This window comes from Mirounga angustirostris, unplaced genomic scaffold, assembly GCF_029215605.1.
Source record: "Mirounga angustirostris isolate CCGP_5_RB_7025 unplaced genomic scaffold, mMirAng1.0.hap1 SCAF_6, whole genome shotgun sequence".
In the NCBI taxonomy this organism is placed as follows: Eukaryota; Metazoa; Chordata; class Mammalia; order Carnivora; family Phocidae; genus Mirounga; species Mirounga angustirostris.
Window position 1 is genome coordinate 119,492,251 of NW_026991714.1, and position 27,966 is coordinate 119,520,216.

Consider the following 27,966-nt stretch of genomic DNA (forward strand, 5'->3'; position numbering starts at 1 on the left):
TACAGTATTTCCTAGGAGGAATGGTGGGAGATGTGAATGCCTCCGAGGGAAACCAAACATTCTCATTCAGAAGAAGGCAAAGAAGGATTGAAGTAAGGATGTGGATTTCCACACACTAACTTGCTGGTACTTCTAGGCGAGGCAAGTGCCTTTGAACCTTAAAGTGAATACCTATTTAAGTGGAGGGAGGGGCGGACTGCGCAGATAAACTACAATTCCCAGCAGGCCGGAGGGGGAGGGGGCCGTGCGGCTGCGCAGACGGGCGCACGACGGTCATGTGATTTCAGCATGGCTGTATTCGCGGATTTGGACCTGCGAGCGGGTTCCGACCTGAAGGCGCTTCGCGGGCTGGTAGAGAACGCCGCTCACCGTGAGTCTCCCCGGCTTTGCGGGCCGCGGTGCCTGCCCAGCCTCGCTGTCCCCCAGACCATCGGGCCACGTTCAGAAGGGACTCCAGGGCCTGTCCTCGTCCAGGTTTCCCGGGATCTCGGGGATGTCCCCGGTAGCTGATGCTGCCACGGTGTTGCTCTGATCCCGGGCGCGGGAAACTCGAAGGCACTTGGGAGCTCTTACCCGCTCCAGCTCCTTCTCCCACGCAAATTGAAAAAAACTGAGGCTCTGAGAGGATGGGGGATTTGCATGGATCCCCACAGCTGATGGATGGCAGAAGGCAGGGCTTCCAAGTGTGTAAGTCTCCCACGCCAGGGCTTTTAGTATCACCCCTTTCTGCCTTACAGCAGTATCAGAGCAATTCGGGGAATTGAGCACAGACGGGGAATGCTGTGGGAATTCAAAGACGGGGGAGAGGGACGTGAGGGTGACATCGTGGGAATAATATTATTAAGAAGAAGGGGAGGTAGGGGGAAGAGGGAAGACGTACTAGGCGGGTGGGAGGGAAGCAGCATGGCCAGAGTGCTAGAATGTCACTCATATTTGAATCCAAGGGAAGCAAAAACCTTGAGAGATAAGACCCTCTTTAATTATTGGATTTAATCATGACTGTTGTCTTCTTCCTTCCACTGTAAAGTGTGGGGATAGCGAAGTTTAAAAATAAGGAGGTTTCTATGGAGCCTGTCAAGTAATGGATGCTCATTAACTATTTGGGGGTCGGGGAGGAAAGAAGGAAATCAAACAAACTGATGAGAGAGAGAGAACCATTCTTTTGGCATTAATATGCATTATCTTTTAATACTAGTATCCTGCCGTCCCCATTGGTATTTAAGTAACTTAAAGATAGGAGTCATTATTTTCGGTAGTCCAAATGTCCAGAACAATGCTGTATTGAGTCTGATAAAGCAAGGCCCTGGCCTCAGAGAGTTCACAATCTACTGATGGTGGGCAGCTGGAAAGGAGAGGTGAGCAGTGGTGTGAGGGAGTGATTACTCCATTTCTTCCTAGGAGAGGGGCCTCTTAAGGAAGTAGAAAGGGTAAAAAGCAAAAGAAATGAGCGAGAAAAAAGGTATCGTACTAATAATACATCACAGAGGTCAAACAGCCCTGCCTCTGTGCCAGGCGCTGCTCTAAATCATCCTATGCTTTTTATCTTATTTATTTCTCATGACAGTTGTGTGAGCTAAGTTCTGTTAACACCATTTGACAGTTGAAGAACCTGAAGCTTGAAGTTAAGTACTTGTAAGTGGTAATACTTAGATTTGAAAGCAGGCGGTCTGACATCAGAGCCCATACCCACAACCGCTGTTCCTACTGACCCCTAATCTTGACATGAATTGAGCTGAGCCCATGTGTACAGGAAAGACGTTACGTTTAACAAGAATGTTCAATTTTTCTTTTCAGTTGGCTATTCAGTTGTTGCCATCAATCATGTTGTCGAATTTAAGGAAAAGAAACAGGTAAAAAACAATTTCTGAAGTTAATAATAACCAGCATTTACAGTTGTCTTTCTTTGTTTATATTGGTAATGTGGAAGCTACAGATGAGCATATTTCTTAAATGCACCCTCTTGTGTACTATCTTATTTTACATGTTAACAACTGAGTCAATGCAAAGTTTTTTGTGAAGTACTAGGGCATGGTAGAAGGATTCTTAAAGTTGAACTGATGTTAATTAAATAACTTTCAATAATTTCTAGAAGTACATTGTTATTGACTGAATTGTAATCACAGTATTTAGTCCCTTTTATTTTACTGACGTGGACTCATTACTAATTGATTCCCCTCTTAAACATGCTCATAAATGTGTATATTTCTCTTCAGACCAACAACTGTACCTTTTAGATTATTTCAACCTAAAAACTATTTTTCATCCCTCCTATCCATTGATGTTCCCAACTGCTTCTTTGATCTCCAGCTTTCTTCCTTTTTTAAAAAACTTATTTAGTGTTGGGGCGCCTGGGTGGCTTAGTCGTTAAGTGTCTGCCTTCGGCTCAGGTCATGATCCCAGGGTCCTGGGATCAAGCCCCACATGGGGCTTCCTGCTCAGCGGGAAGCCTACTTCTCCCTCTCCCACTCCCCCTGCTTCTGTTCCCTCTCTCACTGTCTCTCTCTCTCTCTGTCAAATAAATAAAAAATAAAATCTAAAAAAACAAAACAAAACTTACTTAGTGTTTCTGTATATCAGAAATTAACTTTTCTGAAAACCCCTTGTAAGTTTTCCATTACGCTTCATTCCTTTAACATGTACAATCTAGGGTGACTGTTTATTGTTTTTTGTAGGAAATTGAAAAACCGGTAGCTATTTCTGAACTCTTTACAACTTTGCCAGTTGTACAGGTGGGTATTTTGTTGTTTAAGAACCATAATACCTATTCAAATATGCCCAATTTTATGTAGGGTTCTCTAACCTGCACTGTTCCTTCCTCTCCCAGTCTTGCTTTTCCACAAGACTCAACTCTTCCATGAAGCATTCTCTTACTATCAATTCAGTACTTCTTTGATGATCTTTTTTCCTGAAATCCTGTAACCTTTAAATAATCTTGTTATGTAGTTTAACACGTGTACATCTTTATTTTGCTAATTATATTATAAATTCCTTGAGAATGAAGACCAGCTTTTACTGATAGTCATATCCTTTATTGCTGGCACCTTTTAATGACTACTTTCCACTAGTAAAGAGGAAAATCAGTCATTGGCATTTTGAACTTTTTTGATAGAATGTTTTTGTTTATAGGGAAAATCAAGACCGATCAAAGTCTTAACTAGACTGACGATTATTGTTTCAGATCCATCTCACTGCAATGTTTTGGTAAGTTATTTTTTCTTCTTTTTGGCCTTATAAGTTGTTGTACTGGTTAATGTTTAACCTTACTCCCTACTTTTTTTTTTTTTTAAGATTTTATTTATTTACTTGACAGAGAGCACAAGCAAGGGGAGTGGCAGGCAGAGAGAGAGGGAGAAGCAGGCTCCCTGCTCAGCCCGACGTGGGGCTTGATTGCAGGACCCCGGGATCATGACTGAGCCGAAGGCAGATGCTTGACCGACTGAGCCACCCAGGCACCCTGAACCTCACCCCCTTCTTAAATCCCTTGCCCCCAGATACGATACCTGCCTACTCTCCCTATCCTCAGAATTCACATAGCATAACAGTCTCTTCTACTCTTGGCACATATATAGGGATACCATAGTTAAAGAATCCTTTGACAACTGTTATTCATTGAACTTACATGAACCAGACATAAGGTGGGTGCTAGGGATATTGCTGTGAATAATACAGACAGAATTGTTGAACTTAGGAAGGTTATAGTTTAATTGACAAGACAAGCACTAAACAGATAATTAAGAATGTGAGGAATATTTGAAAAGTTGGAGGTAGTAAATAAAGGATGCTCTGAGAATATGTATCGGGGGCCCAACCTAAGGAAGTTGATGTTCCACCTGGGGCCAGAAGAATCAGTAAGTGTTATATAGGTGTTGAGCAGAAGAGTGTTCCCACAGACAGGATGGATTAGACACAGGTCCTGGGTCCCAGAAAAACATGGCGTTTTCTGGGAAATGAAACACCAATAGGGCTGAGCCTCGTGAGCTGGCTAACCTGGGATGAGGTTAGGGAGATAGGTCTGGGTGAGCAGTTGGAATCCCTTGAAAGTTTTAACTGAGGGAGTGAAATTATGATGTTTGCATTATAGAGACTGGATCAGAGGGGCTGAGGGGATTTGAGAGGCTTGATGGAAGGCAGAGGATTGACAGGATTTGATGGTTGATTGGATGTAGTATGACTACTCCCTGGCACGGCCTGATCAGCCTGCTAGGTAGATGGTGGCACTTTTTCCTGAGGCGGGACATAACAAAGAGGAGCAGGTTTGAGGACACCGTGTTTGGGTTATGGGGTTATTGTGAGGGTTCCAGTGGAGTTGTCAAATGGGCAGTTGGAAAAAGGGGTGTGGCCCCCAGAATAGTGGTCTGATTAAAGATACTGATTTGGAAGCTGTCTCTCTGTAGAGAATAAATGAAGTCATGACAATGGATGAGAATCCCTGGTTCATGCACGACATGTGAAGAGAAGTTCTAGGACAGAGTTCTGAGGAACTTCAGCATTTAATGGTGGAGTAGAGAAGGGGGAGCTAGGATTGGAGACTGAGGCGGGACAGTGAGAAATAGGAAAACAAGGAGGAAAGGGAGAAGGGAAACGTGAGGAAGGGTCAGCAGGATCAGTGAGCCCGAGTAGTCCAGCAGGAGAGGGGCTCAAACATGTCTTCAAATATTGACAAGGGAGTCATTGGTTGCCTTAACAAAAACCATCTCCATGGAAATGGTAGGGATGTGAGGAAATGCAGACGGTGTGTGACACTGACTTTGCTTGAGAAGTTGACTCCATAGGGGAGCAGAAGACACAGAGAGGTTTGTGGATGAGAACCTGCTGTCTGGGCTTTGGTAGGTGGGAGAGAGGAGTATGCCTGCCGATGGGAAGGATCTAGTCAAGGAGGGAGAAAGCGAGATCCCTGAGAACGTGAGCAGTTTTATCTTGAGCTGGAGTGGACTCCTCTGCCATAGAACAGGAATCATCAAGGAAAGGCTGGACTCCTTTACAACGATTAGCACTGCTTAAAAAAAATGGAAAGCCCAATTCTGGTATTTTATACAACTGCAAGGCAGGGTTCTGGTTCTCTGGGCCCAGGTAGAGCTCACTTTTGATGGGTCACAAAGATGTTCATTTTCTCTTTTTATCATGAGGATCCTGGTGGACCCTTTTTGTCACCTTAGCAATTGGGAGTGGGCAAGCAGAGGGCACAGAATGCTAGGTCCTAACTTTTCTAAGACCTGAAGCCTGCCCTGTGTCAGCGTGTCTGCCCAGCAACCCTTCCTGCCTGCTTCCTCCTCTGATTTTTAGAATGCCTTTTCTTTTTACAAGATAAGAGGTAAAAACTTTAAAGGTGCAAACAGGCAAAGAAGAAATATCACATATTATCCCATCATTCAGAGACACCCCCACCCCTACCCCATGTAGTTAAGTATTCATGTGTAACTTTTGACTCCCCAAAAACTTCACTACTAACAGCTTCACTGTTGACCAGAAGCCTCACTGATAATATAAACAGTTGATTAACACACATTTTGTATGTTCTATGTCTTACATACTATATTCTTACAATAAAGTAAGCTTGAGGAAAGAAAATGTTATTAAGAAAATCACAAGAGGGGCGCCTGGGTTGCTCAGTCGTTAAGCGTCTGCCTTCAGCTCAGGTCATGATACGAGGGTCCTGGGATCGAGCCCCGCATCGGGCTCCTCGCTCTGTGGGAGGCCTGCTTCCCCCTCTCCCACTCCCCCTGCTTGTGTTCCCTCTCTCGCTGTGTCTCTCTCTGTCAAATGAATAAATGAAATCTTTAAAAGAAAATCACAAGAAAGAATATATTTATAGCACTGTACTAGATTTATTAAAAAAAAAAAAAAAATCCATGTATGGGTGGACCTGTGCAGTGCGAACCCATACTCAGGGCTCAGATTCTTAGTTTCCCAGCCTTTTCATACACATACACATATGGTATTAAGTTCGAGATTCTCATTTTTAAGCAATAACTCTTTAACTGATCTATCCCTTTCCTGCTGTCAGAGAACTGTCAGGTATTTTCTTGCACATCTAGTATTTTAATTTATATTTAACAGTATTCTTATTGTGAACCTAATCGTATCATGCTTAGTATGTGTATTTCTTGTCTCACAAAAAAATGGTGAGTTCCATTGAAAGCCCAGACACATGCCTTAAAAGAGTTCGTATCCCCAGTGCCCTGCACACAGTAGGTGCTCAGTAAATATCTGGCAACCTCCTCCACTCACTTGTAAGAGCACGAACTATCCAATTTGATTTTTACATCTCAAGCACAGTTTGGTACAGAGTTAAAGGGTAACAATGTGGGAAGGAGGGTGATAGGTGGGATCTGAAACCTCATGTGCTTAGGTGGGCTTTTCTGTCCACATACAAAGCGAAGCAGAAATGGCATGTAAGAAATGTTATGTGATTAAAATAAGTGCAGCTAGACCACGAGTCAGAATTCCACGTGTGCACTCTTTGTTACTGTACAATAACGTTCTTTTTGTATTGCCAGAGAGCAACGTCTTCAAGGGTCCGGCTGTACGATATCATTGCAGTTTTTCCAAAGACAGAAAAACTTTTTCATGTAAGTAACAGATAGGGAAAGAAAATAGTATTTATTATTTTATATAAGAAGTCTGATGTTCTGCTTTTGCACGTGACCTGTTTCACTCCATCTGGAAACTTTTAAGATTTTTCATGTATACTTGGGATTCTGGAATTTCACGAGGGGATGCTTCGATGGCATGTGTTGTTTTGTTTTGTTTTGTTTTACTCATCTTGCTGGATATTTCATGGGCTCAGATTGAAAGAGTCTCTCAGGTTTTTTTTCTGTTTCTTTATCTCTGCTTCATTCACTTATTCATTCATTCATTTGAAACGTCTCTTAAATAAATGTTGGTCTGTCTCCTTCAAAGCTCTGAAATCACTTCAGTTTCTGCCCTTCGTACTATTCACTGCTGCCTGTGAGGGAAGAAAGGTGCAAAGTTCTGCTGTGGCATAAAAGATCTCTCTGGTTTGGCTTTCTCCTTTGCATGCTCTGAGGTGTGGTCCATATGCCAGCATGATCATGTCAGCCTTTAGTCTTCCAGAAGTTCTTCAGAATCAGCTATCTGCTGATACTATTGCCCTTTGTGTTCCTTGAGCTTTTATGAGTTTAATTCTTTTGTATTTTTAAAATTGCCATTTCCATGACTTTTCAGGAGGGAAAGTTGTTGAACATGTATGTTTGTTTTGTCAAGTTGAGACAAAACACACTGGGTGTTTTATTTTTTTCACTCGCGCATTTTAAATGATGACAGGAAAGAAAAAAAAATCAACGGTAATACAGTTTTTCAGGAATGTTTTACTGTGTAGAATAGGCACAGCTACTTTTAGAAAGTTCTGAATGTTGTTTTTATCTTGATTCAAGAAAATAGCCATCTACCAAAACTCTATCCACCAAATGGATACTGCAGAAAAAAACAATGTACTGGTCTTTGATGTTTTAATTTTATAGCCGAGTTCATTTTTAAGCAAAATTGGTTCTAAAATTATAGGATGATTTTCTTTAAGTTTACCCAGTAGATGGCGCTGTTGACTAAGGAGGCTAATGTGTGATTAAATTTAGTTTTTAGAGCAACTATCAATTCTTTTTTTTTTTTTTTTTTTAAAGATTTTATTTATTTATTTGAGAGAGAATGAGAGACAGAGAGCACGAGAGGGAGGAGGGTCAGAGGGAGAAGCAGACCCCCTGCCAGGCAGGGAGCCCGATGTGGGACTCGATCCCCGGACTCCAGGATCATGACCTGAGCCGAAGGCAGTCGCCCAACCGACTGAGCCACCCAGGCGCCCCAGCAACTATCAATTCTTAATTGTTTATATTACTTCAAGGAAATAGCACAAATTATCTATGCATTTTTTTTAATTTGGTGACGCCTTTCATAAAATGCTCAGTTATAGTAATTCTCGAGAATTTTGTTTCAGAAAAAGGTTAGTAGGATCAAGTGGTTCTCAGTTATCAGAAGCTCCTATGGAACTTTCAAAAATCAGGCACGTTCAGGTCTTTACCACTAGAGATTCGGATCCATTAGGTTTGGGGTTGTTAGAGTATCTGTTTTTTTTTTTCCAAGTGTCACAGGACATTCTCATTCAGTGTTGAAACCCTAAGGAGGAATATGAGCATATCGAAGTTCATTAAATAGCAAAAGATTTTAGTTTTCTTATACCAAAACTTTAGTATACTTAGTTTTCTTACTAAGTAATAGCAACTCAATTATAATGTAGAGTGAAAGTTGGCATGTACCTAATTTTTTGTTGCCCATTTATTTTTTTAATTGATTCTGAAGTGCACACAATTTACTTTTCCATAGTCCTATAACATGGTGGGGAGGCATACATTTATATATCCTTCCAAAGACTTCTACATATTTATTATCTTTAACACAACAATCCTGGGAATAAACAGGACAGATACACTTTATTACCCTCATTTTTTAGAAGAGAAAGTTGAGACTTAGGCTAAATGATTTGCTTTAAATCTCAGGTAGTGTGGAGTAGAGCCAGGACTTTTGGGTTTTAGAATACATTAAAATTTCACTTAGCGATTTTATCTTATTACAGTTGACCCTTAAACAACATGGGCTTGAACTGCACAGGTCCACTTTTATGCAGATTTTTTTTCAGTAAATATAGTACAGTACTATAAATGTATTTTCTTTATGATTTTCTTAATAACTTGTTGTCTAGCTTACTTTCTTGTAAGAATACGGTGTATAATACATACTACATACAAACGTGTTCATTAGCTGTTTCTGTTATCGGTAAGGCTTCTGGTCAACAGAAATTAAGTTTTTGGGGAATCAGAAGTTATACGTGGATTTTTGACTGAGTGGGGGGTTGGCATCCCTCACCCCTATGTTGTTCATGGGTCAGCTGTATTTGTTTTACTCAGATTATTCAAAAGTGTGAATTCAAAAGCGTGAACACATGCTTTATATGGTGGGTAGAACTGTCAGAAACACTCCGGAAGATGGAATAAAGCTGTAAATAACATACAAGGTATTTGTTTGGAATTGACTATGCAGATATACTCAAAAATTACATGAAAACAGTTTTTAAAATTGGAACATCTTCCTCTTATCTGTCCAGATCTTTCCCATTCATTAAGATGCAGTTAAAGTTAGCACTGTCCCAGTTTTCTATAGAAAATCAATTTTAAAAGACTTTTTTTTTAGTCATAAAGGTTTTCATAAAGGTTTTACAAGTATATAATGGTTTGTAACTGGGTCAAATGCAAGCATTGTGTTGCTTAGCAGGTTGTATTCTATAAGTGATTTTATTTGTTTGGTTCTTAAGTAGATTATCTAGAATTTAAGCAAGCATCCCTGTAGATGTGATATTCTAAAACTAAGGTCTCTAAAATGAGTCATAAAAACATACACACACACACATATGTTAACAGTTAGTAGTTTAACCACCTTAAATGGCATTGTTTCCATGGGAAATAACATACGATTTTCCATTCGGAGTATCTGGAAGATGTCTCATGGATAAACCCTCCCTCCCTCCCCAAAGTTACCCCAGGGGATAAGGCAGAGATGAAAGACTGTAAGGGGAGTCCTTTAGCCAGGACTTCTTGGGATGAGAGATGGCATGGAATTTGGCAGACACAATTACATAGAAACTTCGGGAACTTCTGAGTTAGTTGCTCCCATTTAGGGATTTAAAGCGACTGAACAGGGTGAGGAGAATTCAAGTTATTTAGTCCAGTGGTCTTCAAAGTACTTGATTTTGTACTCTATCAATTTTAAGATTTTATTTATTTATTTATTTGAGAGAGAGAGAGCACATGAGAGGGGGGAGGGTCAGAGGGAGAAGCAGACTCCCTGCCGAGCAGGGAGCCTGATGCGGGACTCGATCCCGGGGCTCCAGGATCATGACCTGAGCCGAAGGCAGTCGCTTAACCAACTGAGCCACCCAGGCGTCCCTGTACTCTATCAGTTTTAAAAAATATTGAGCTTTTATCCCCGGTACATTGTTTATTTTCTTATAAATTATGTGTATGTTCCAGTATATCAATGTGATTTTTGAAATAATATACACACACAAAACAAATTTTAAGAGAATGAATTAAAAAATAAATGGAAATAGAAGGTCTGTTTTCTTCCTTCCAAAATCCATATCCTTAGCCTTTGAAGAGCACTGTTGTAGAATATGCTTGCAACACCTGAGGCTCTTGAGGAGGGGGAGTACCTTTCAAGGCAGTGCTCCTCAAGCTGTGGTCTGGCTCCACCAGACAGGGCTGTTCCTTCAAATGCAGGTTATTAGGCCCTACTTATTCCTGAATTTATCACTGGGAGTAAGGCCTGATAATTTCCATTTTAAATAAATTCTTCAGGAGTTTATATACACACACTTCAGATTGAGAGGCACTGTTTATGGCCATCTCTCTTCTCTGGGTAAGTCTGGCTCTCCCTTGCATATTATTTGTCATAAAGTACAAACATGTATTAACCTTACACCCATGAAGGGGACTTGGGAGAGACTGAACCCCTACCCTCCTGTTCCCCCAGTTCCATAGAATGAAAAGTAAATGTATTTGTGGGTATATGCAGTTTGGGGAATATGCCTTCCTTAAATCCTCATAGGAGTCGTTGGCCAAAAAAAAGTGACGAACAGTTCATAGGAATTCATACGCAACTTGGCAAAGCCACTATATTCAGGTTCTTAACTGCAAATATTATTTGAACATAATTTATTCTGTTTTAGTGATTTAGAGAGTATATCACTATAATGTAAAATTAGCTGTCATTTTATAGTTCTCTAAATGTATCAATTAAACATTTGGATTAATAAAAAGTTGAATAACAAAAGAATTCAGTTTGAGACATTTTAAGTTTGAGGTGTCAGAGGGAGCCAAGGGGAGCTGTCCTTTGTAACTGAACGTTTATTATGTGTACTTAACACAAGGGATAGTTTTTAATTAGCTGCTGTTATATAAGAGGGAGAAAATGAGCAATACATTAGTTAAAAAGTAACCTAATTTAGCTTTATTCTGGGGAAGAATGCTAAACGGACTTTTAAAAAATGAATCTGCTTTTTTTTTTAAGTGAAAAACAATGATAATAAGTTTAAACAGTACAAAGCGGTGTGCATTGAAAAGTACACTTTCTTCCCACCTGAAGCTCTCCCTTTTCTCCAGAGGCAATCACTACTAACAGTTTTTGTGTATCTTCTTGGCAGTAATTATTTACGTACTCCTTCCTTCCTTCATTCCCCTCTTCCTCCCTCCATCCTTCCTTCTAACACCGTGCTTTTTTTTTCACCTAACAGTATATATGGTTCCATAATACCAATTAGAGATGTATGTCATTCCCTTGAAGGAGTCCTCATATTCCGTTGTATAAAGGGACTATAATTTATTGAAGCAAAATAAAGGGATATTTAGTTGTATCTAAACTTTTGTGATTGGTATTGCAGTGACTGTCCTCGCACTAATATTCTTGAGCATTTGTTAGGTATAAGGCTATAGAATGTGTTTCTAGAGGCTCTTCTACAGGATACATTCCTACAGGCGAAATTGCTGATGTGTGCATTTAAAATTTTGATGCCTGTTGCTAAAATGCTTTTCAAGACCCTGTACTGATTTAAAGACCCTGTGAGTGCCTGTTTGTTCATTCTCTTGTTAGCAGTGGATTACTGAACTTTTGGATCTTTGCTATTCTGATAGCTTAAAAATGGTGACCGGAAGCTGAACTTGTTACATCTTCTATTTAGAGCTTTTCATCCATTCTTACCAAATTTTCAATGAGTCTTTTATGAGGTGGACAGCGGTAGTAGTTGGGATGGGGCAGATTCTTTATGAGCCAGTGTTTCTGCCAAAACAGCGTTACTTTCCAGGCTTACTAAGTTATTCTGACTGTCTAAAGCCAGGCAGCCTCTGATCACTGCTTGCTTCCTAAAGCCCTGAGTGGGAGTAGGAATGACCAAAGTGGGAATTCTGAAGAAGAGAGGCAAGATGGGACATTCCTGTCACTGCTACAAGTCCAGGTTGATCATATGGGTCATATTATTGCCTGCTCTTTACCCCCTTCCTTTGCTCTGCCCCCCCCCACTCTGGCCATAGCACTGAGGTTGCTTTGCCCGCAGAGCCAACCCGGCATTTTGAACTTGTCATCAAGCCTGTGTACGCCAGCGTTGTCAGTAAGGCTTGTTTGTAATATGGTACAAAACAGCCAGTTCTTTCTGTCACTGGAAATCAACTAACGGCCAAATCAGAGCCAGATATGCATCTTTTAGCAGTGGTTTTGGCCTGTACTCTTATGCTCGTAATCTTTCCCCAGCTTTATTTTGCTTCCCTGATTTTCCATTTATCCTGTTTTCCTTATCTATTTATTTTCTTTTGTATGTTTTTGTTTTGTTTTGTTTTTGTAAGCCACTTCAAACCTCTTTTGGAAGTAAATGCAAACCTCTTTTGGAAGTAAATGCAAAGTATGTTTTTGTTTTGTGTTTGTAAGCCACTTCAAACCTCTTTTGGAAGTAAATGCAAACCTCTTTTGGAAGTAAATGCAAAGTATTGATCAATAAGCAAGAACAAAAATTAGAACAAAGGCAAGGGAACTTAAAAGTTGAAAAATGCGTTCACTATCATTTGATTTGTAACAGCTCTGCTTTGACCACTTACGTAGACTGTTTCTCTTCTAGTTGGAACAAAATTGCTGTCAGTAGGGCCATGTCAGTATTCTTCTAGCCCCTCAGTAGTCTGATAGGAGCCACAGGCCAGGGACAATTCCTGGCACAAAAATAAATAATCTGTGGAATAAATGGACCATGCACATATTCCTTTGGCTTATTTTTCTTCCTGGATTTCAGAACAGTTGGTTGCCTCTTTCTGGAACAATCTGATGTAGCCTTCCGGAAACTGAGCCTCTCTTAGCATGCCATCCTTATGTAGCAGACCATGAGTTCGAGGGTCTCCAGCCTCTGTCTGGTGGGATGATCCGTGGACATATCACTGTGCTCCAGCTAGGTTACAGTTAAACCATTCAAACCAAATGTGAAGGAATGGCTGATCATTGACAGATATATTTCAGCACCATTATGATGCCTTTGGACTGAACCATACCTGTATCTCTTTAAATCAGGTTTGACTATATCTCCCATTCTTTTTCCCTCCCATTCTTAACGTGTGCCATTTTTTCTTTTGGCTTTACCTGGTTTTCTTTCTTCTTGACAGGTTGCTTGTACACATTTAGATGTGGATTTAGTCTGTATAACTGTAACAGAGAAACTACCATTTTACTTCAAAAGACCCCCTATTAATGTGGTAAGTGTTGTACTTTCCCTTCTATATGTGAATCTCTGCAAACCCACACTAACAAACTGGAAAAGGGGCAAAAGGACCTAGTGTTCTTTAGAAGGAAAAACCAAAGGCTAGGTGATAAATAGGCAGTTTAGAAAAGAGGATTTCATTTTTGAAAGCTGACTAAAGGTAGAAAAGGATCTTAAAACAAAAACTATCCAGTAAATTATTAAGATGTTTTTAAAAGGCCTTAGAAGCCAGAGTTTATGAAGGATATTTCTTAAAAGGATAGCCATAACGACAGACACTTAGAGCCTGAGCATTGAACAGTAGGGGGATAGGGCAGTTGAGAAAGAAGAAGTAGGAGAAAAAATACAGAGAGGGTTCCTGAGGCACCAGCGAGCTCGGGTGGACCGGAAGTTCACTGAAGGAGCCGGGCGCGGAAAGCCCATTGGGGGATGAGGTCCAAGCAAGATGAAGCCCTGAAGCCCACTGGTTCACACAAAGGCACAAAAGCCCAGGGAGACTTTTATAATAACCTCAGAAGGTGGCCATGTGTTCAGGGAAGTTTTTCTTCCTGCTTCCGCCACAGAAGTCTTCTTATTACCTTTCTACATAGTTTCTCTTGTTTTTCGCTACCCCTTGTCTTCCATCTGTCACGCCTTCTTGCCGGTCTTCTTCCATCCAAAAGGTGGGAGGGCTGCACCTCAGCGGCTGTCAGGCGGCCAGGTCCTGGGGAAGGGTTAGGATGCCGTTTGAGAAGAGCGGCTTCCAAACCTGTCTCCCCTTCTCAAGAATTCCTCTCAAAGGAGACAGAGGGTCTCACAGACAGTCCAGATTCCAAACCCAATCCTGTCAGAACTGGAAAATTAAAGACTTATGTACTTTTTCCAGATCGATCACTCCCCTCTTCTGTCTCGTGGAATCACAACTTCCTCGAGCTTTCTTTCGCTGTCACTGCTGCTGAGGAATTGGCTCGATGCCAAGAATAGGGGGACACGGAGGAGAACATTGATCTGTGTGGTGTGCAAAAATTGAATCCGTGTGGAAAAATTTAAGTTGGCTTATGTTCCACCCCTAAAAATACGCTACTAAAGAACTTGAAAAGCAGTCAAAATTTTAAAGTCACGTATATAAAGGGAAAACTAAACCAGCTCTTTCCTGATAAATATAGAGTGCTACTGAACATAAAGCAATATTTATTAAGCTCAAGTCATTGTTGCCCATGTTCTTGCTGGTACTTACAAATGAGTAAATAAACCCTAAAAAAAGCCCTGAATCATCATATTTTCGAGTTGGAGATCTGTGTTGTTTTTAGCAGCTCACCTCTGCAATGTGGTAAAATGCAGGCTAGCAAGGAGAAGCCATTCAGCTCATCAGTCACAGGGTGGGGACAGTTCTGGTTGGTACCCTGTCAAAAGAGATGCCTGAGATGCTCCAGCTACCTGCGATAAAAGGCACAAAGTAATACAGTACCCAAGGTGATGGCGGTCTCGTTGGCCTCACATATTGTTCCTCTCCAGAGGTAGCAGTCTCTGTCTCTAGAAGTTTGCCAAGGCTTTTTACCAACCTCCAACTACCAATCCGGTTTCTGGAGTCAGATGGTGCAGCCACTCTGTAAATTACCATTCAGCTTGCAACTTTTTTACCTTTTTCTTTGTCTTAATGAGTAAGGAAGGCCATTTTCTAGACTTCTTTGCCTGAGTAAACCCACATACGGTACTGTGTCCTTGGTTGGGACAAGATGGTACCCCGTGGTGCTAAGGCCAAGTCCATGGAATGGACGGACAGCAGTGCACAGCACATAATTCCTCATGTCCTACAGCAGTGGTAGGCTTCTCAGTGGCTGTTCTGGCAAGGGCTTTCATTCGGTTCCTTATGAATGTGCCCTACCGTTCAACCCAGACTGTGAGCTTCTAGAGTGCACCAACTAAGGGTTGGGCCTTTTTAATTAACCCCAAAATTTCGCCTGCAATGGATGCTCCTTAGAATTTGTCAGTTGAATGGATATATGTCTAATTTAGCATATCAAGGTGCAGCTTGGGGAACATGGCCAAATCCTGCTTGTCATCAGTCTTTAGCTGGCTGTCAGGGTCTGGTGGCAAGTGTGGGCAGGGAGGGAAGTGGGGCACTGGGGCAGCGTGAGGAGGATGGCATGGGAACAGTGGCAGTAGGACCACCCACGCTCGAGTTCCATCTGTAGGTTCAGGAAAACTGCTGTTTGATGGATATTTCTGGCTTAATTCCCATATATTTCAATTTAAGAATTCTGAAAAGTAAAAATTTGACAAGTGAGAGGGATAGGCAGTATTTAACACAGTGTCTGCTTTTTAAAAAATCTGGTGTGAACATTTTACATATGTTGTTTAATAAAAACTAGATGATGGAGTGGAAGGAAAGGCTGTGCAAGATTATTTTTAGTCTTCATCTAGTGTGGAAGTAGGCTGTGGTGTGAATTGGTCAGGAAGCACAAAAGTATGTATTCACCACCCATTTTTCATTTGAAAGAGAAAGCTGGAAACATAATAAGAGGTAGCTAGCTTATTGTTCAGGGCAAATAAGAGTTGTATGATATGTATGTATTTGTATCTAATAATATCTATTCTAGATATGGAGCTATATGATTTTACATTTAATTTCTATTAAAAAATGGAAATATATTCACCATGAAAGTATAGAACATGTGGTAAATGTGGGTAACCGTTAAGTCTTAAGTCCCTGTCCTTGCATGCTTCTTTGGATTTGAGAGTAAACTTGTCTTTGGCCATGAAAAGTTGATAGGTTGACTTTATAAGGATCACTTTATTGGGCACAGATCTTAATTTGAATAGGATTGGTATCCTTTTGTGGTGGTGAAAAGCAAAATCATTAAGATACTTAATTCATTAGTCTTCTACCTAGAGGCCTTAAGCCATGTGACAGTCATCAGCTCAAAAGGTTGGCGTGATAGGTTGGAGGTACAAATTTCCAGTTATAAGAAGAATAACTTCTGAGGATCTGATGTACTCGCATGACTGTAGTTAGTACGGTGTTGTGTACTGGAAAGTTGCTGAGAATAGATCCTAAGCATTCTCACCAAAAAAAAAAGAAAGAAAAAAAATTTTTGACTACATTAACTATGTCAGGTAATGTATGTGCAAATTATGTGGATCTTAGTAATCATTCCACGATGTATATGTGTATCAAATCATTGTGTTGTATACTTTAAATATGTACAATGATATTTGTCAGTTACTCTTCAATAAAGCTAGAAGACGACGACGGTTGGGGTTATGAAGGAGGGCCCAGGAGCTCCAGCATACCGGAGCATTCCATTGGTACAACTTATTGCTGGCATCCCCTTACTTATCTTCACCACGTGCTTAGGGCACCATAATATCAGTTATGTAATTCCCTTTAAAATCTCCTACAAAATTCTTCTGGCGTCTAAGTAACTTGTAGGAAATCACAACTTTATCATGTGATAGTTGGATTTCAAAAAATTGAATTCAACTCGGCTTCTTAGACAGCCAGGTGACTTCTCATTACTTATTTTATGGTTTAGGCACTTTCTCACCTGCCGCAGCCCAGCAGCTGTAAGGTGGGTAGGTGTGAAGTATCTCCATTAGGCAGATAAGGAAACGAGACTCAGGTAGTTTGTGGCTCACACTTCTCTCAAAAGTTTACTTGGGAATTGTGCTCAAGCTCTGATTCTGAATCCACCGTCATTTCCCACTGGAAAATGCTATTTAAAATTACTTTACAGCAGAGCTCTTTGTTAAGCATAGAATAATTTCATATTTCAAAACGTGATCTTTAGGAGTTCAGGTTTTGAGAAGAATTTTTTTTAAGCAGCACATATCTTTGCCTTCCCTTTGATTTTTTTTCCAGTGTTATTGCCATTCAACAATGACTTCAAGTTTATGGAGTTATTTCAGTGCTTATATGTGTTTTGCTCCCTGATATTTTCCTCTCAGCACTTCCTTTAACTGTAATCCATTTCTGTCTTCATGGTCCAATTAGTCCCCACCGAGAAATGTCCAGTAAATAGTGTCTGAAGCAGTGAAGTTGTTCCAGGAATCATGCCGTATATACTTGAGTTGGGTGTGAGTGCGTTATAAACTTTATTTTTCATCACACATATTGTGACCCTGAATGTATTGAGTGCTTTATCGATCCAGTGCTTAGACCAGTGCTAGGACACTTACTGGTATCAACAATTTTTGTGTGGCAAAAAAACCAGAAAGTGAAAATATTTTCACATATATCGAAGGTAAAAGGCTAATCTCCCTAATGTATAAAGAGCTCCTAGAAAATGAGAAGCTAAAAAGGTGGCCCCATAGTGTAATGGTTAGCACTCTGGACTTGGAAAATGAGAAGCTAAAAAACACAAATGAACAATCGCCCAAAAATGGATTAAGAATGTGAAAAGACATTTCACTAAAAAGGAAATACAAATGGCCCTCAAAAGTGAAAGATACTTAAATTCATCGTAATAGGAAAAGATCACATTAAAAGCACCTGATTGGCACAAACCCGGGAGTTTGATGATACGCTCTGCCATAAGGTTGCGGGGAAGCAGGCATCCTCCTACATTGCTGTAGCAGTGTACATTGGAACGATCCCTACGGGGAAGTGGGTAGTTGTGATCTAAGACAGGTAATTTCTATTAATTTCCATCAAAAGGTAATTTGGCAACAACCATCCAAATTACAGCTGCCTTCCCTTCTGACCTTGCGTGTGAGTTTCCCGGGGCTGCCATAACAAAGCACCACAAACTGGGTGGCTTAAAACAACAGCAGTTTATTGTCTCACACTTCTGGAGCCTAGAAGTCTGAAATCAGGATATCATCAGGATCATGCTCCCTCTGAAACCTGAAGGAGAAACCTTCTCCGCCTCTTCTTGGCTTCTGGTTTGCCGGTAATCTTTGGGGCTCCTTGGCATGCAGCTGTGTGACTCCACGGTCTTTGGCTTTGCCTCGCGGTGTGTTCTACCTGTGTGTCTCTGTGTCTTCACGTGGTTGTCATGTTGTAAGGACACCAGTCTTGGGATCAGGGGCCCACCTTACTCCAGTGACCTCATCTTAACTAATTATATCTGCAACAACCTTGTTTCCAAATAAGGTCACATTCTGAGGTACTGAGGGTTAGGACTTCAACATACCTTTCAGGAGGGTGGGAAGAGGGGACACAATTCAACCCATAATACCCAGCAGTCCCACCTGAGTGTTTATTCTACAGATATATTGAAACAACCCAAAGTCTACCGGTAGAGGTGTGGTTAATTACACGCCATAGCTCTACAGTGAAATACTCTGCCGCTATAAAACGCCCTTGAGTCAGAGCAAGAATATGGTGGGCTACCTTTGGGGTAAGAAAGAGGAAAAATAACATATACTCATATTTACTTGTGTTTGTATGAAGACACTCTGGAAGAAGACACAGAAATTAATAGAAATAATTGTGGGAGGTGGGGATGGGGCAGATGGGAGCAAAGATACAAGACTTTTTATTGCTTTCTTATGTTACTTTTCGTTTGTGAATTATATGAACAAATTACCTGTCTTAGATAATGGTACACCAAAAGGGTGTTGAATCCTTTTGAACTCAGTAAAGAATTTTTATGAAATTAACAGAGAATCTGTATATTGTCCTGGTAATCAACTCTCTATTTTCTTCCTATCATCTTAAGCTTTGCTTAGTTCTTGGAATTTTACCACCAGTTTTTCTTGATTCAAATATCACACACCTGCCTTTGGTTTATAGCATCATTATGACTGTTATTTCTCATTGGTATAGAACTCTGATCATCTGCCTATTCCAGAACCTTGGTCAGAGATGTGAACAAAAACCAATGAGGCAGACACTGTCATTCTTTATGAAGAGGCTGTTAGGAACAATCATTTGAGGAACTTAAGGCAATTTACATTAGCATGGCCTTAGAAGCAGGCCCAGGTAATGAGTCTGTATTTTATCCATCTAAAAATGTAAAGTGTAGTATTATGAAAGAAATATTCACAGACTGCAGTAGCACATTATGTATAATTTCTCTGTCTCAGACTTTTCTTAGCTATTTAAAAGTGAACTTGATTAATGTACTAAGTGCAAAATCAGAACTTTTTTCTTAAAGACTAATTAAGCTGATGATTGTCTTCCCTCCTCCCCCCCCCCCAAAAGAGAGTTTTTATTTTGATCTCATCCCCAGAGGGGGCTAAAATTTTAGATACAGTTAGGAATACTTTCTGACCTGGTCCCCCAGTTCTGTGTATCATCCACATCTTTTTTTTTTTCCATCCACATCTTTTATTTCCCCTCTTCTCCATCCTACTGCCTTGTGTTTTAGTTCAGCAAATAGAAGGATGAAGAAAAAAATGTCAGCTTCTTTGACTAATTAGTAGTTTTGGTAAGAGAAGTAGCCAAGGGAATAGTTGAGAATATGGCTGAAGGAAGTGTTTTGGTTGAATAATTAGCCATGTTCATCCTGGTTCCTTTTACATGAATAATCTGCATTATTACATAACCTTTTTTCTATAAGCTACTATTTAGCTTATAGAAAGCATTATTACATAACCTCTTTTCTATAAGCTACTATGTATCTACTCAGAATATAAATATATTAAACACTTTTTGCATAAAAGGCAGTTGTGTGTTATGAAGAAATACCATGACACCAGCTCTCAAGCAGTGCATAAGACAGGCAGGGAGACGGACGTGCACACTTAACTGTGGCACAGAGAGTATCATCACAGACACCATTCCCAGAAAGAATCAACACAAGCCCAAGGATCAGAGGTGGGAAAAAGTCGTCAGGGAAGATGGCAGTATGGAAAATCTCATGTAAATTTTAACTAAGCTAATATCAGATATGTAAGGAAATCTATAATAAAATCTCAGAGCCTTAAGGCAAGAGGAAGTTAATGAAGGGAGGATTAGGGGATGGGAGAAAGGAAGTCTCTGTTCAGGGAGGGAAAGTAGGAGCCTTCCATGTACACCTGAATTAAATCAAGGTGGGCTGCCAGTTCTGGAAGAAGACCGGTTTTTCCGTTCCCTGCAAACATTCAGAAGTAGACCTCCAGCAGCCGCAGCTGACCACTCCCAGCTCATCCTCTGGGTAATAGAAACTCATTTGCCAGGCGCTGCCCGGTTTGTGCCTGCCGTCCTTCCTTTGTTCATTCAGAAGACCACTGCAACCAAGGGACTTGGCCCTGCCATGCTAGCATCCTTCAGATGCTTCTCACTGCTGAGTCTGCCTGCAGTCCTAAAGACCTGCACGGTGGCTGTTCCCACTGTCCTTAGCCTCAGGGCGCCCCCTCACTCTGTCTTCCCCAGCCCATGACCTTCTCTCCATGCTCCCACACTCCCTCCAACCCCAGAGCCTCTCCCTGTACTCCTCCCTCAGAAAAATGCTCCTTTCTCTACGGTTTACTCAGTTCTTTCGTCATCCACTCCTAAACTTCTCCTTGATAGCACTTACCACAGTTGAAGTGTTAGGTTTTTGTGTAGTTATTTGATAATCCCCCTAGAGTAAACTATAAGCTCTGAAAAGGGAGGATCCATGTCAGCTTTTGCTCACCATTCCCACACATAGTTGCCCGAACACCTATCTTGTGAATGGATGAAGATCCAGAGTTGCTCATCAGAAAAGATGGACAGTGTAGTGTTGGCTTTCAGTTCTCTCTCCACCCCTGCCAGGCTGTTTTCTTACCTGTGGATGCCTACCTATTAAAAATGTATTAAGTAGGAAAGAAGTTTCTTTTTCTCATGTAAAAGACCAAGCTTGTCTGGTGAGCTGGGCAAAATAGTTAAGAGCCCAGGCTTCTTCGATCCCTGAGCCCAGCCAAAGCTCAGGGCCCCTAGAAGTAAAGAAAAAGGGGAGAACAGATAATTGGGGGCAGCTAGCAGTCTCTGCCACAGTGCCTTATAAAGGTATCATAAGGGTTAAATATATACATAAGACTCTTAGCACCTGACACATGGTACTTCCTTCATTCAACATACGTAATAATTGACTCACCTGAGGGGCTTTCCCACCCTATTCTTTGAGCTTTTTTCAGCTCTTCATTTCTTTGTCTCTTACATTCTTGGGTCAAATTTTTTGTTTTGTTTTTTTTTTTGTTTACTGTGTTTGCAGTTTACCCTAAGTGTAGGGATCACATCTCCATTTTCCTTTTAATAGTTCATGGAGGAATAGCCCATCTGGCACCCCACTGGACTTTGCTCTGCCTCAGGATTCCTGTTTATACAAAGTCAGCTTCCCCACAGCTAAGATAAACTCTTGATCAAAGAGAGCCAAACATCTGCCTTCTCCTGTGGATGGTGCCATTCGGGCATAAATCTGCCTTTGTTTAAGGCTGTACCTTGACATGCAGGAGGTCTGTGATGGGGTTGAGGAGGGAGATGAGGAAGAATCTTAGTGAAAAGAAAGCAGGACAGTGTGTGTTTATCCTTGACAGTTTATTTTCTTTATCTCCTGTGAAGGCAATTGACCGAGGTGTGGGCTTTGAACTTGTCTACAGCCCTGCTATCAAAGATTCCACAATGAGAAGGTACACAATTTCCAATGCCCTCAATTTGATGCAGGTCTGCAAAGGAAAGGTATGGTTCCCTAATTTCAGGATGTTTTTCAAATCTAGCAGTTTATTCTTATTATTAATATACTGGAATTGTTTAACTGATTCCTTTTCCCTAAAGCAGAACATTCTCGAGGCCCAGAAACAAATTCTCCCATGTCAATGAGCCCTGCAAGTTTTAAGGGAAAGAAAAATATCAAAGGAAGAATAATGCAAGGGTGGGGGAGGAAGATCTGTTGAACCCTTTATCTTCCAATAAGGAATTTGTAGTTTACCTACTGTGAAAAGAATGGTCTAGATAACAATTTTTTGTCATCAGTGAGTTGAATTAAGATTATATGACCTTTTCAACTAGTTTTTTAAACGAATTCACCTTCTGTAAGATCTGGTGGGAAGGCTTACTCTGTTTCTTGTCCTGTAGGCTGCTGTTGGTCCTAAGGTCTTTCTTTTACTTTGATTCTTTACCTTATCTTTAAAAGAAGTTGGTATTTGTAGAGCCTTAAATGTTAAAAAGTGATTACTGGTTATTTGTATTAGAAGACTTTTCAATTTTTTTTTTTTTTTACATTTATCTGAGATTAATGTTGATCACTTTCTGTTTTGCAGAATGTGATTCTATCTAGTGCTGCAGAAAGGGTGAGTCTGGCATGAGTACTTTGTTTACACTCTTCAAGTTATAAAACTTTGAAACATTTCTAGAGGATAAATTAATAGTAATGAATGCTTATTGCATATTTTCATTTTGAACTGCCTGTGCCCATTCCAAGTGCTGAAGAGTGAAATGTGTCCCCATTCCTTTTGGGCTGCAGGTTTTGTTTATGTGAAGTTTTTTCTTTATGCTATTACAAAATGCTTTCAGAGTTCTTTTAGAAACTTTTGGAAACTTAAAGAAACCATCAAAATTATAAGGACTTAAATTGATGCGGTTGACTCCTTTATTTTTGGATACTTAAGCATCCTATTAATTTACTGCAAATGAAATCATTGAAATGTTATGAGTAACTTCTCTCCTATCTATTTTTTGTTCACTTTATTTTAGCCTTTAGAAATAAGAGGCCCATACGATGTGGGAAACTTGTATCCTTTTCTGAGTTGGAAGTTGTTGAGTTGTTCTTTTAGGAAACTTGGAATTTGATGTGATATTATAGTTTAAGATTTTTTTTTAATCTTTTACTGTGAGTTTACCAATTAAAAATTTCAAGGACAAATTATATAGGTTGTAGAGAGCTTCATCCTTTTGTTTCCTGGGTTAAGGGTGAAATAGAAAAAGGGGAATGAGGGACTCTCTATCATAAAAGCTTAGAGCGAGTCTCTTCACAGATGCCTGTTGCATTCAGGCTAGAACTGCTGGAGAGTGCGTCTCTCTTGGTGTGGCCAGGGGAGCTGGCGTTGGCAGTTGGGTTTCTGTTAGTCCCCTGTCCTTGGCTGACGCTGGCTTGAAAGCTTTAATGGCCCCACCAGAGGACTGCTGTTTGGGCTGTCTGAAAGTGACGCCAAGGCCGCCGTCTCCACCAACTGCCGAGCAGTGCTTCTACATGGAGGTAAGCAAGTTCTTCCAATAAAAACACCAAATGCTCATGTTAGGAGCCAGGCTTTTTTAATCAGATGATGGAGCCTCGTTTACTTTTACCTGCTCTGCAAAGCTCCTTCAGGCTCGTCTTTGCTCAGCCTGTTTTAACTCTGCCCTTCACTTCAGGCTTTACTTTGTGTACTCTGTGGACTGAACATGGTCTGCGTTACTGAGTGCTGAACGTGTCTTCCAAGCTCTGCATGTGTGTCCCTGTCTATCTTTCTCCTCCCTCCTCTCCAGAGAGGCACGCTTCCCCTGCGGAAATCATTGTTTGCAAGAACTGAAATGTGAAAAATTGATGTTAAGCCGTTTATTCGGAACACAGAAACAGCAAATACATTTTAAGAACCCAGCTAACAAACTCACATAGTATCTTTTCACATTTATTACAACTCGTGATCCTTTTTCTCATTTGTTTTTGTTTACATGCTCAACTGTGTGCACACTGTGTTTTTTACTCACATTTCATTTACGTATATCTCCTCTTCACCTTAATTCCACTACTTGAAGCCATTGAACTTCTTATCCATCAGATAAAAATTAAACTAGAAGTATTTGATATGCCAAGACTTCAGAGAATGAAAATGAGGTTTTATTAAAAGAAAAAAATTTAGAGGCACCTGAGTGGCTCAGTCAGTCAAAGTGTCCGTCCAACTCTTGGTTTTGGCTCAGGTCTTGGTCTCAGGGTTGTGGGATCGAGCCCCACGTCAGGCTTTGTGCTCAGCACGGAGTCAGCTTGTCTCTCTCCCTCTGCCTCTCCTGCACACACTTGCACTCTCAAATAAATAAATATACTGTCTCTATTCCTTCCCTTTTAAAACAAAACAAAAAAACACTTACACTTTGGATCTGCTGTTTTATCTTTGTTCTCTCTGTGATTTTTAGCACTAGCAGTAGTGGTCACGAAGCAGTTTACTTGATCTCACCTAGATGAATTTAAACTTCAGAATAGGGCTTACATGTAGACTAGGTTATTTGGCATATGAATAGGTGAGTTATTGAGGACTTGTGCGTTGTGTCTAGATTTTAATGATCTGATCTCCACTTGGGAGGTCAATACTGATTCCTGTATTGACTTACCATAAATTAGATGATTTTGCTTCTGTTTTCAACATTTTTAGTTTGAGATAATTGTATTAGGTAGCCTAGACCCCATCACGTTAGTTCTGGGAATGGCCAAATTAATTAGGACTTGTCTTGAAGTTAGGAAATAGTTGGTTCATGCTTTGGTTGTTCTGCCATTATTTTTGTCTGTTTTAAATGAACATAAGGAGTCATCAGGATTTTGGATAACAATTGGTGTTCCAAAATAGACTAAAACAAGAAAGGGAAACTAATAAGAAAATGTAATGGGAAAAAGATGAAGTTCTACATTGACTTCAAAAAACTCAGCTAGTCAACAGAGGCATATGTGTAAAGCTAGGCTTTTATGGAAGCTGAACTAAAGGAAGCCTGTGGATTTTAGGTGGCATTACCTTCCCCCTAGTGTGACAGTCCTGGTTTATGCCTGCTGTCCCTGCAGAATTAACAGCACATCTGGAGGATACATTACAATTACCCTGGTTTTAGCTGACATTGGCATCAATGTTAGACTGTGGTATGCGGGGGTTCCTAAGATTGTGAATTCAGCCGCAGGTTACACTAGAAGAAATAAAAGAATCTGAAGCAAGGGGATTCAGAGTCTCACCATTACCGTCTGCATTGATGAAGTCCCAGCTGGCTTGTGTATCATCCCAAGTGCCCCGTTCCAGAAGGACAGCAGTGCACAGGAGTACTATCAGTCTGGAAGCCTTATCGTGGAATGGTTGAAAGCAGTGCTGGAATGGATACCTGGAAACGGAAGACTTAGGACACGTAGTAGCTGCCATTCAACATGGGAAAGCTCGCTATAGGGAATCAGAATTAGGTGGCCGTGGGCGCCTGGGTGGCTCAGTCGTTAAGCGTCTGCCTTCGGCTCAGGTCATGATCCCAGGGTCCTGGGATCGAGTCCCACATCGGGCTCCCTGCTCGGCAGGAAGCCTGCTTCTCCCTCTCCCACTCCCCCTGCTTGTGTTCCTGCTCTCGCTCTCTCTCTCTCTCTGTCAAATAAATAAATAAAAATCTTAAAAAAAAAAAAAAAGAATTAGGTGGCCGTTCAGGGTTCCAGAAACCAGTGAATAGCAATCCTAAGGAGGTTGTAGAGAAGGGACAGAGGAAGTTGGCATTTTAATGACCTTGAGAGAAGTTTGTCCCTTTTATAAGTTAAAACTCTAAATAACTGGCAAAGATTTAGTAGACTTGGTAAATTAATCCTGATAAATGAGAAGGTCATGCTTACATAACTCTTTAGAATTGACTTTGCTTTTATTGAAACAAATCTTAACTGATTTATATTTATCAAAGTTCTTTTGATTCTCTCTTCTTTGTAGCCAATGGATCTCTCCCTCTCTCTCCTCCCTAGTTCTTATTTCATAAGGACCAAATTTGGATCTTTTCATGGCATTATGGCCCTTAAGCTACCCTTCCAGCCCCATTTCCCCCTAAATTTTTCACACTCCTCCTTCACACCAGTTTATTGTCCCCAAACATACCAGGTTCTTCTTACTTCTGTCTCCATGCCTTGCAAAGGAATCCTCTCCTCTCTTTTCCTTTTTCTGAATTCCTAGTGTTACTTCTGTTACGATACCTTCCTGATTCATCCAGGCAGAGTGTCTTCTTATGGGTGCCTCCATTCCCATTACATTTGCCCCTAACGTGCTTTTATTTCTGTGGTAGGCATCTCAGTGCCCTCTGTAGATGACACAGTGCCTGGCCCAGTAGTATATTTTTAGCTGAAATTGGATAGATTTAAGTTGAACTCTGCTGCCAGCCTGACCTAACACCTAATAATTCCCATTCTTTATCCATCGTCACCAGTATAGGAGAGATTGATAAATGTGTGAGTTTGATTTTCTTCGTTCACTCAGCAAGTATTTTTTGAACACCTGTTAGATAGCCAGGCATTGCTGGGTGTTGATAATACAATACGACTGATTCTTCAGAGGTACATAGATGACCTAGCAAGGGACCCAGATATGGTACATGCTGTAAAATGAAGTAAACACACGTCATCACTGTGGAAGCAATACAGTTGACTGTTGACCGGGCTGTCTTGATTCATCTGCCTTTCTACCATACATAAGCCATCTGCTAGGGGCACCTGGGTGGCTCAGTTGGTTAAGCGACTGCCTTCAGCTCAGGTCATGATCCCAGGGTCCTGGGATCGAGCCCCGCACCCGGCTCCCTGCTCCACGGGGAGTCTGATTCTCCCTCTCCCGCTCCCCCTGCTTGTGTTCCCTCTCTCGCTGTGTCTCTCTCTGTCAAATAAATAAATAAAATCTTAAAAAAAAAAAAAAAAGACATCTGCTGCACCAAAGTCTGTGACTTGGGCCCTGGCTACATAAGATACATGGACAGACCATTCGAGAGAACCTGCCCTGCAGTTTTGCCCTTGAGTAATCCCTTTAGAATGAATCAGATGTAAATAATATACTAATATTTGTATACGTTGGGGAGAAAAGGTACTAAAAGTGAATGACATCAGTATCCATAGCAGTTCATTCTGGTTTTATCATTTACTAATGTTGTAAGTCAAAGTAACATGGTGATACTTGTTAAACCACGTCTTTTTAAATCATGTCTTAACTTAAGGCCTATGGTTTCCCTGTTTGTTTTATAGAAACTAGAAAAACTGCTTTTGGAATTATTTCCACAGTGAAGAAACCTCGGCCATCAGAAGCAGATGATGATTCTCTTCCAGCTTGCAAGAAAGCCAAGTGTGAGGGCTGAGAAGAATCCCCAGTCTCTGTCAACACTCCCTTCTTCCTTTTGAAAGTCCGTCAGCCACAATAGAAATATTACCTTTATGATTTATTGTTTTCATTTGGAGCTAGAAATCAGTAGTCTATAAAAACAATTTTATATTCAAGCCGTTAAAGTAACAAAACCTAGTGAAGCAGTAAAAAAGAAGACTGCCCACTTAATGAATTTAGATATATTTTAAGAGAAAATCAGAAATGAGTTTATTTATTTTTTTGTGTTAAGTGATAAAATAGCAGGTATAAATGAATAAGATGTTTCCATATTTCAGGAGACTCTTTAAAAATGTTTCTTCTTCATTTAAAAATACATGCTTTTCTGCTTTACTTGATATACATGGCTTATTATTTTTTAATCTTACTTTTCAAAAAGGGGTTATTTTGAGGCCTCTTAAGACATACTACGGGGTTGGCTTTTAGTTGATTTGTTTTTGTTGTAAACCTCTCTCATTTTATTCATCAAGTCAGAGTTCTTTCTGAAAAGAATTGCTATAAAATTTGTGGAAGGAGAGAGAAAGTACATGTAAAATTACACGTGGCCTCTTCCTTTGCTGGTTCTTACCTCCATGATGTTCTTGAAATAGAATTCCCTCCTTTGAGTTGGAAGTCCCTGAAAACCTAATATTGATTTTCCTAATAGCAGTATTAAAAATATCAAACCATTGTACTCAACCAACTTTGGAAATAATTTTTTTTTTTTAAGTAGCAGAATCATTAAAATAAATGGAAGTAGCCTTTTTTGTGAA

At 40.5% G+C, this 27,966-nt stretch overlaps 1 protein-coding gene across 4 annotated transcripts; it reads left to right on the forward strand.

Annotated features, from left to right (window-relative positions):
• The first annotated feature begins 238 nt into the window (after positions 1–238).
• On the forward strand, positions 239–27,966 carry RPP30 (ribonuclease P/MRP subunit p30). Of its 4 annotated transcripts, none has more exons than XM_045878394.3 (11): positions 240–370; positions 1,795–1,850; positions 2,673–2,729; positions 3,127–3,201; positions 6,498–6,569; positions 13,200–13,289; positions 21,723–21,839; positions 22,421–22,450; positions 22,854–22,891; positions 23,276–23,355; positions 27,082–27,966. In XM_045878394.3, exons 1-11 carry the CDS (start codon positions 289–291, stop codon positions 27,189–27,191), a joined length of 807 nt encoding a protein of 268 aa, XP_045734350.1. In that variant the 5' UTR covers positions 240–288; the 3' UTR covers positions 27,192–27,966. The 4 variants fall into 4 exon arrangements, with proteins under 4 accessions (XP_045734351.1, XP_064451077.1, XP_045734350.1 ...); XM_064595006.1 differs by lacking the exon at positions 240–370 and adding an exon at positions 387–687; XM_045878395.3 differs by lacking the exon at positions 13,200–13,289 and having other exon boundaries at positions 239–370.

Bases quoted from the DNA above. Each gene is read 5' to 3' on its own strand.
- RPP30 (XM_045878394.3), top strand. From the start codon at position 289: ATGGCTGTATTCGCGGATTTGGACCTGCGAGCGGGTTCCGACCTGAAG. The intron at 22,451-22,853 runs GTGAGTCTGGCA...ACTTTATTTTAG, and splicing joins TATCTAGTGCTGCAGAAAGG to CCTTTAGAAATAAGAGGCCC. The intron at 23,356-27,081 runs GTAAGCAAGTTC...TTTGTTTTATAG, and splicing joins AGCAGTGCTTCTACATGGAG to AAACTAGAAAAACTGCTTTT.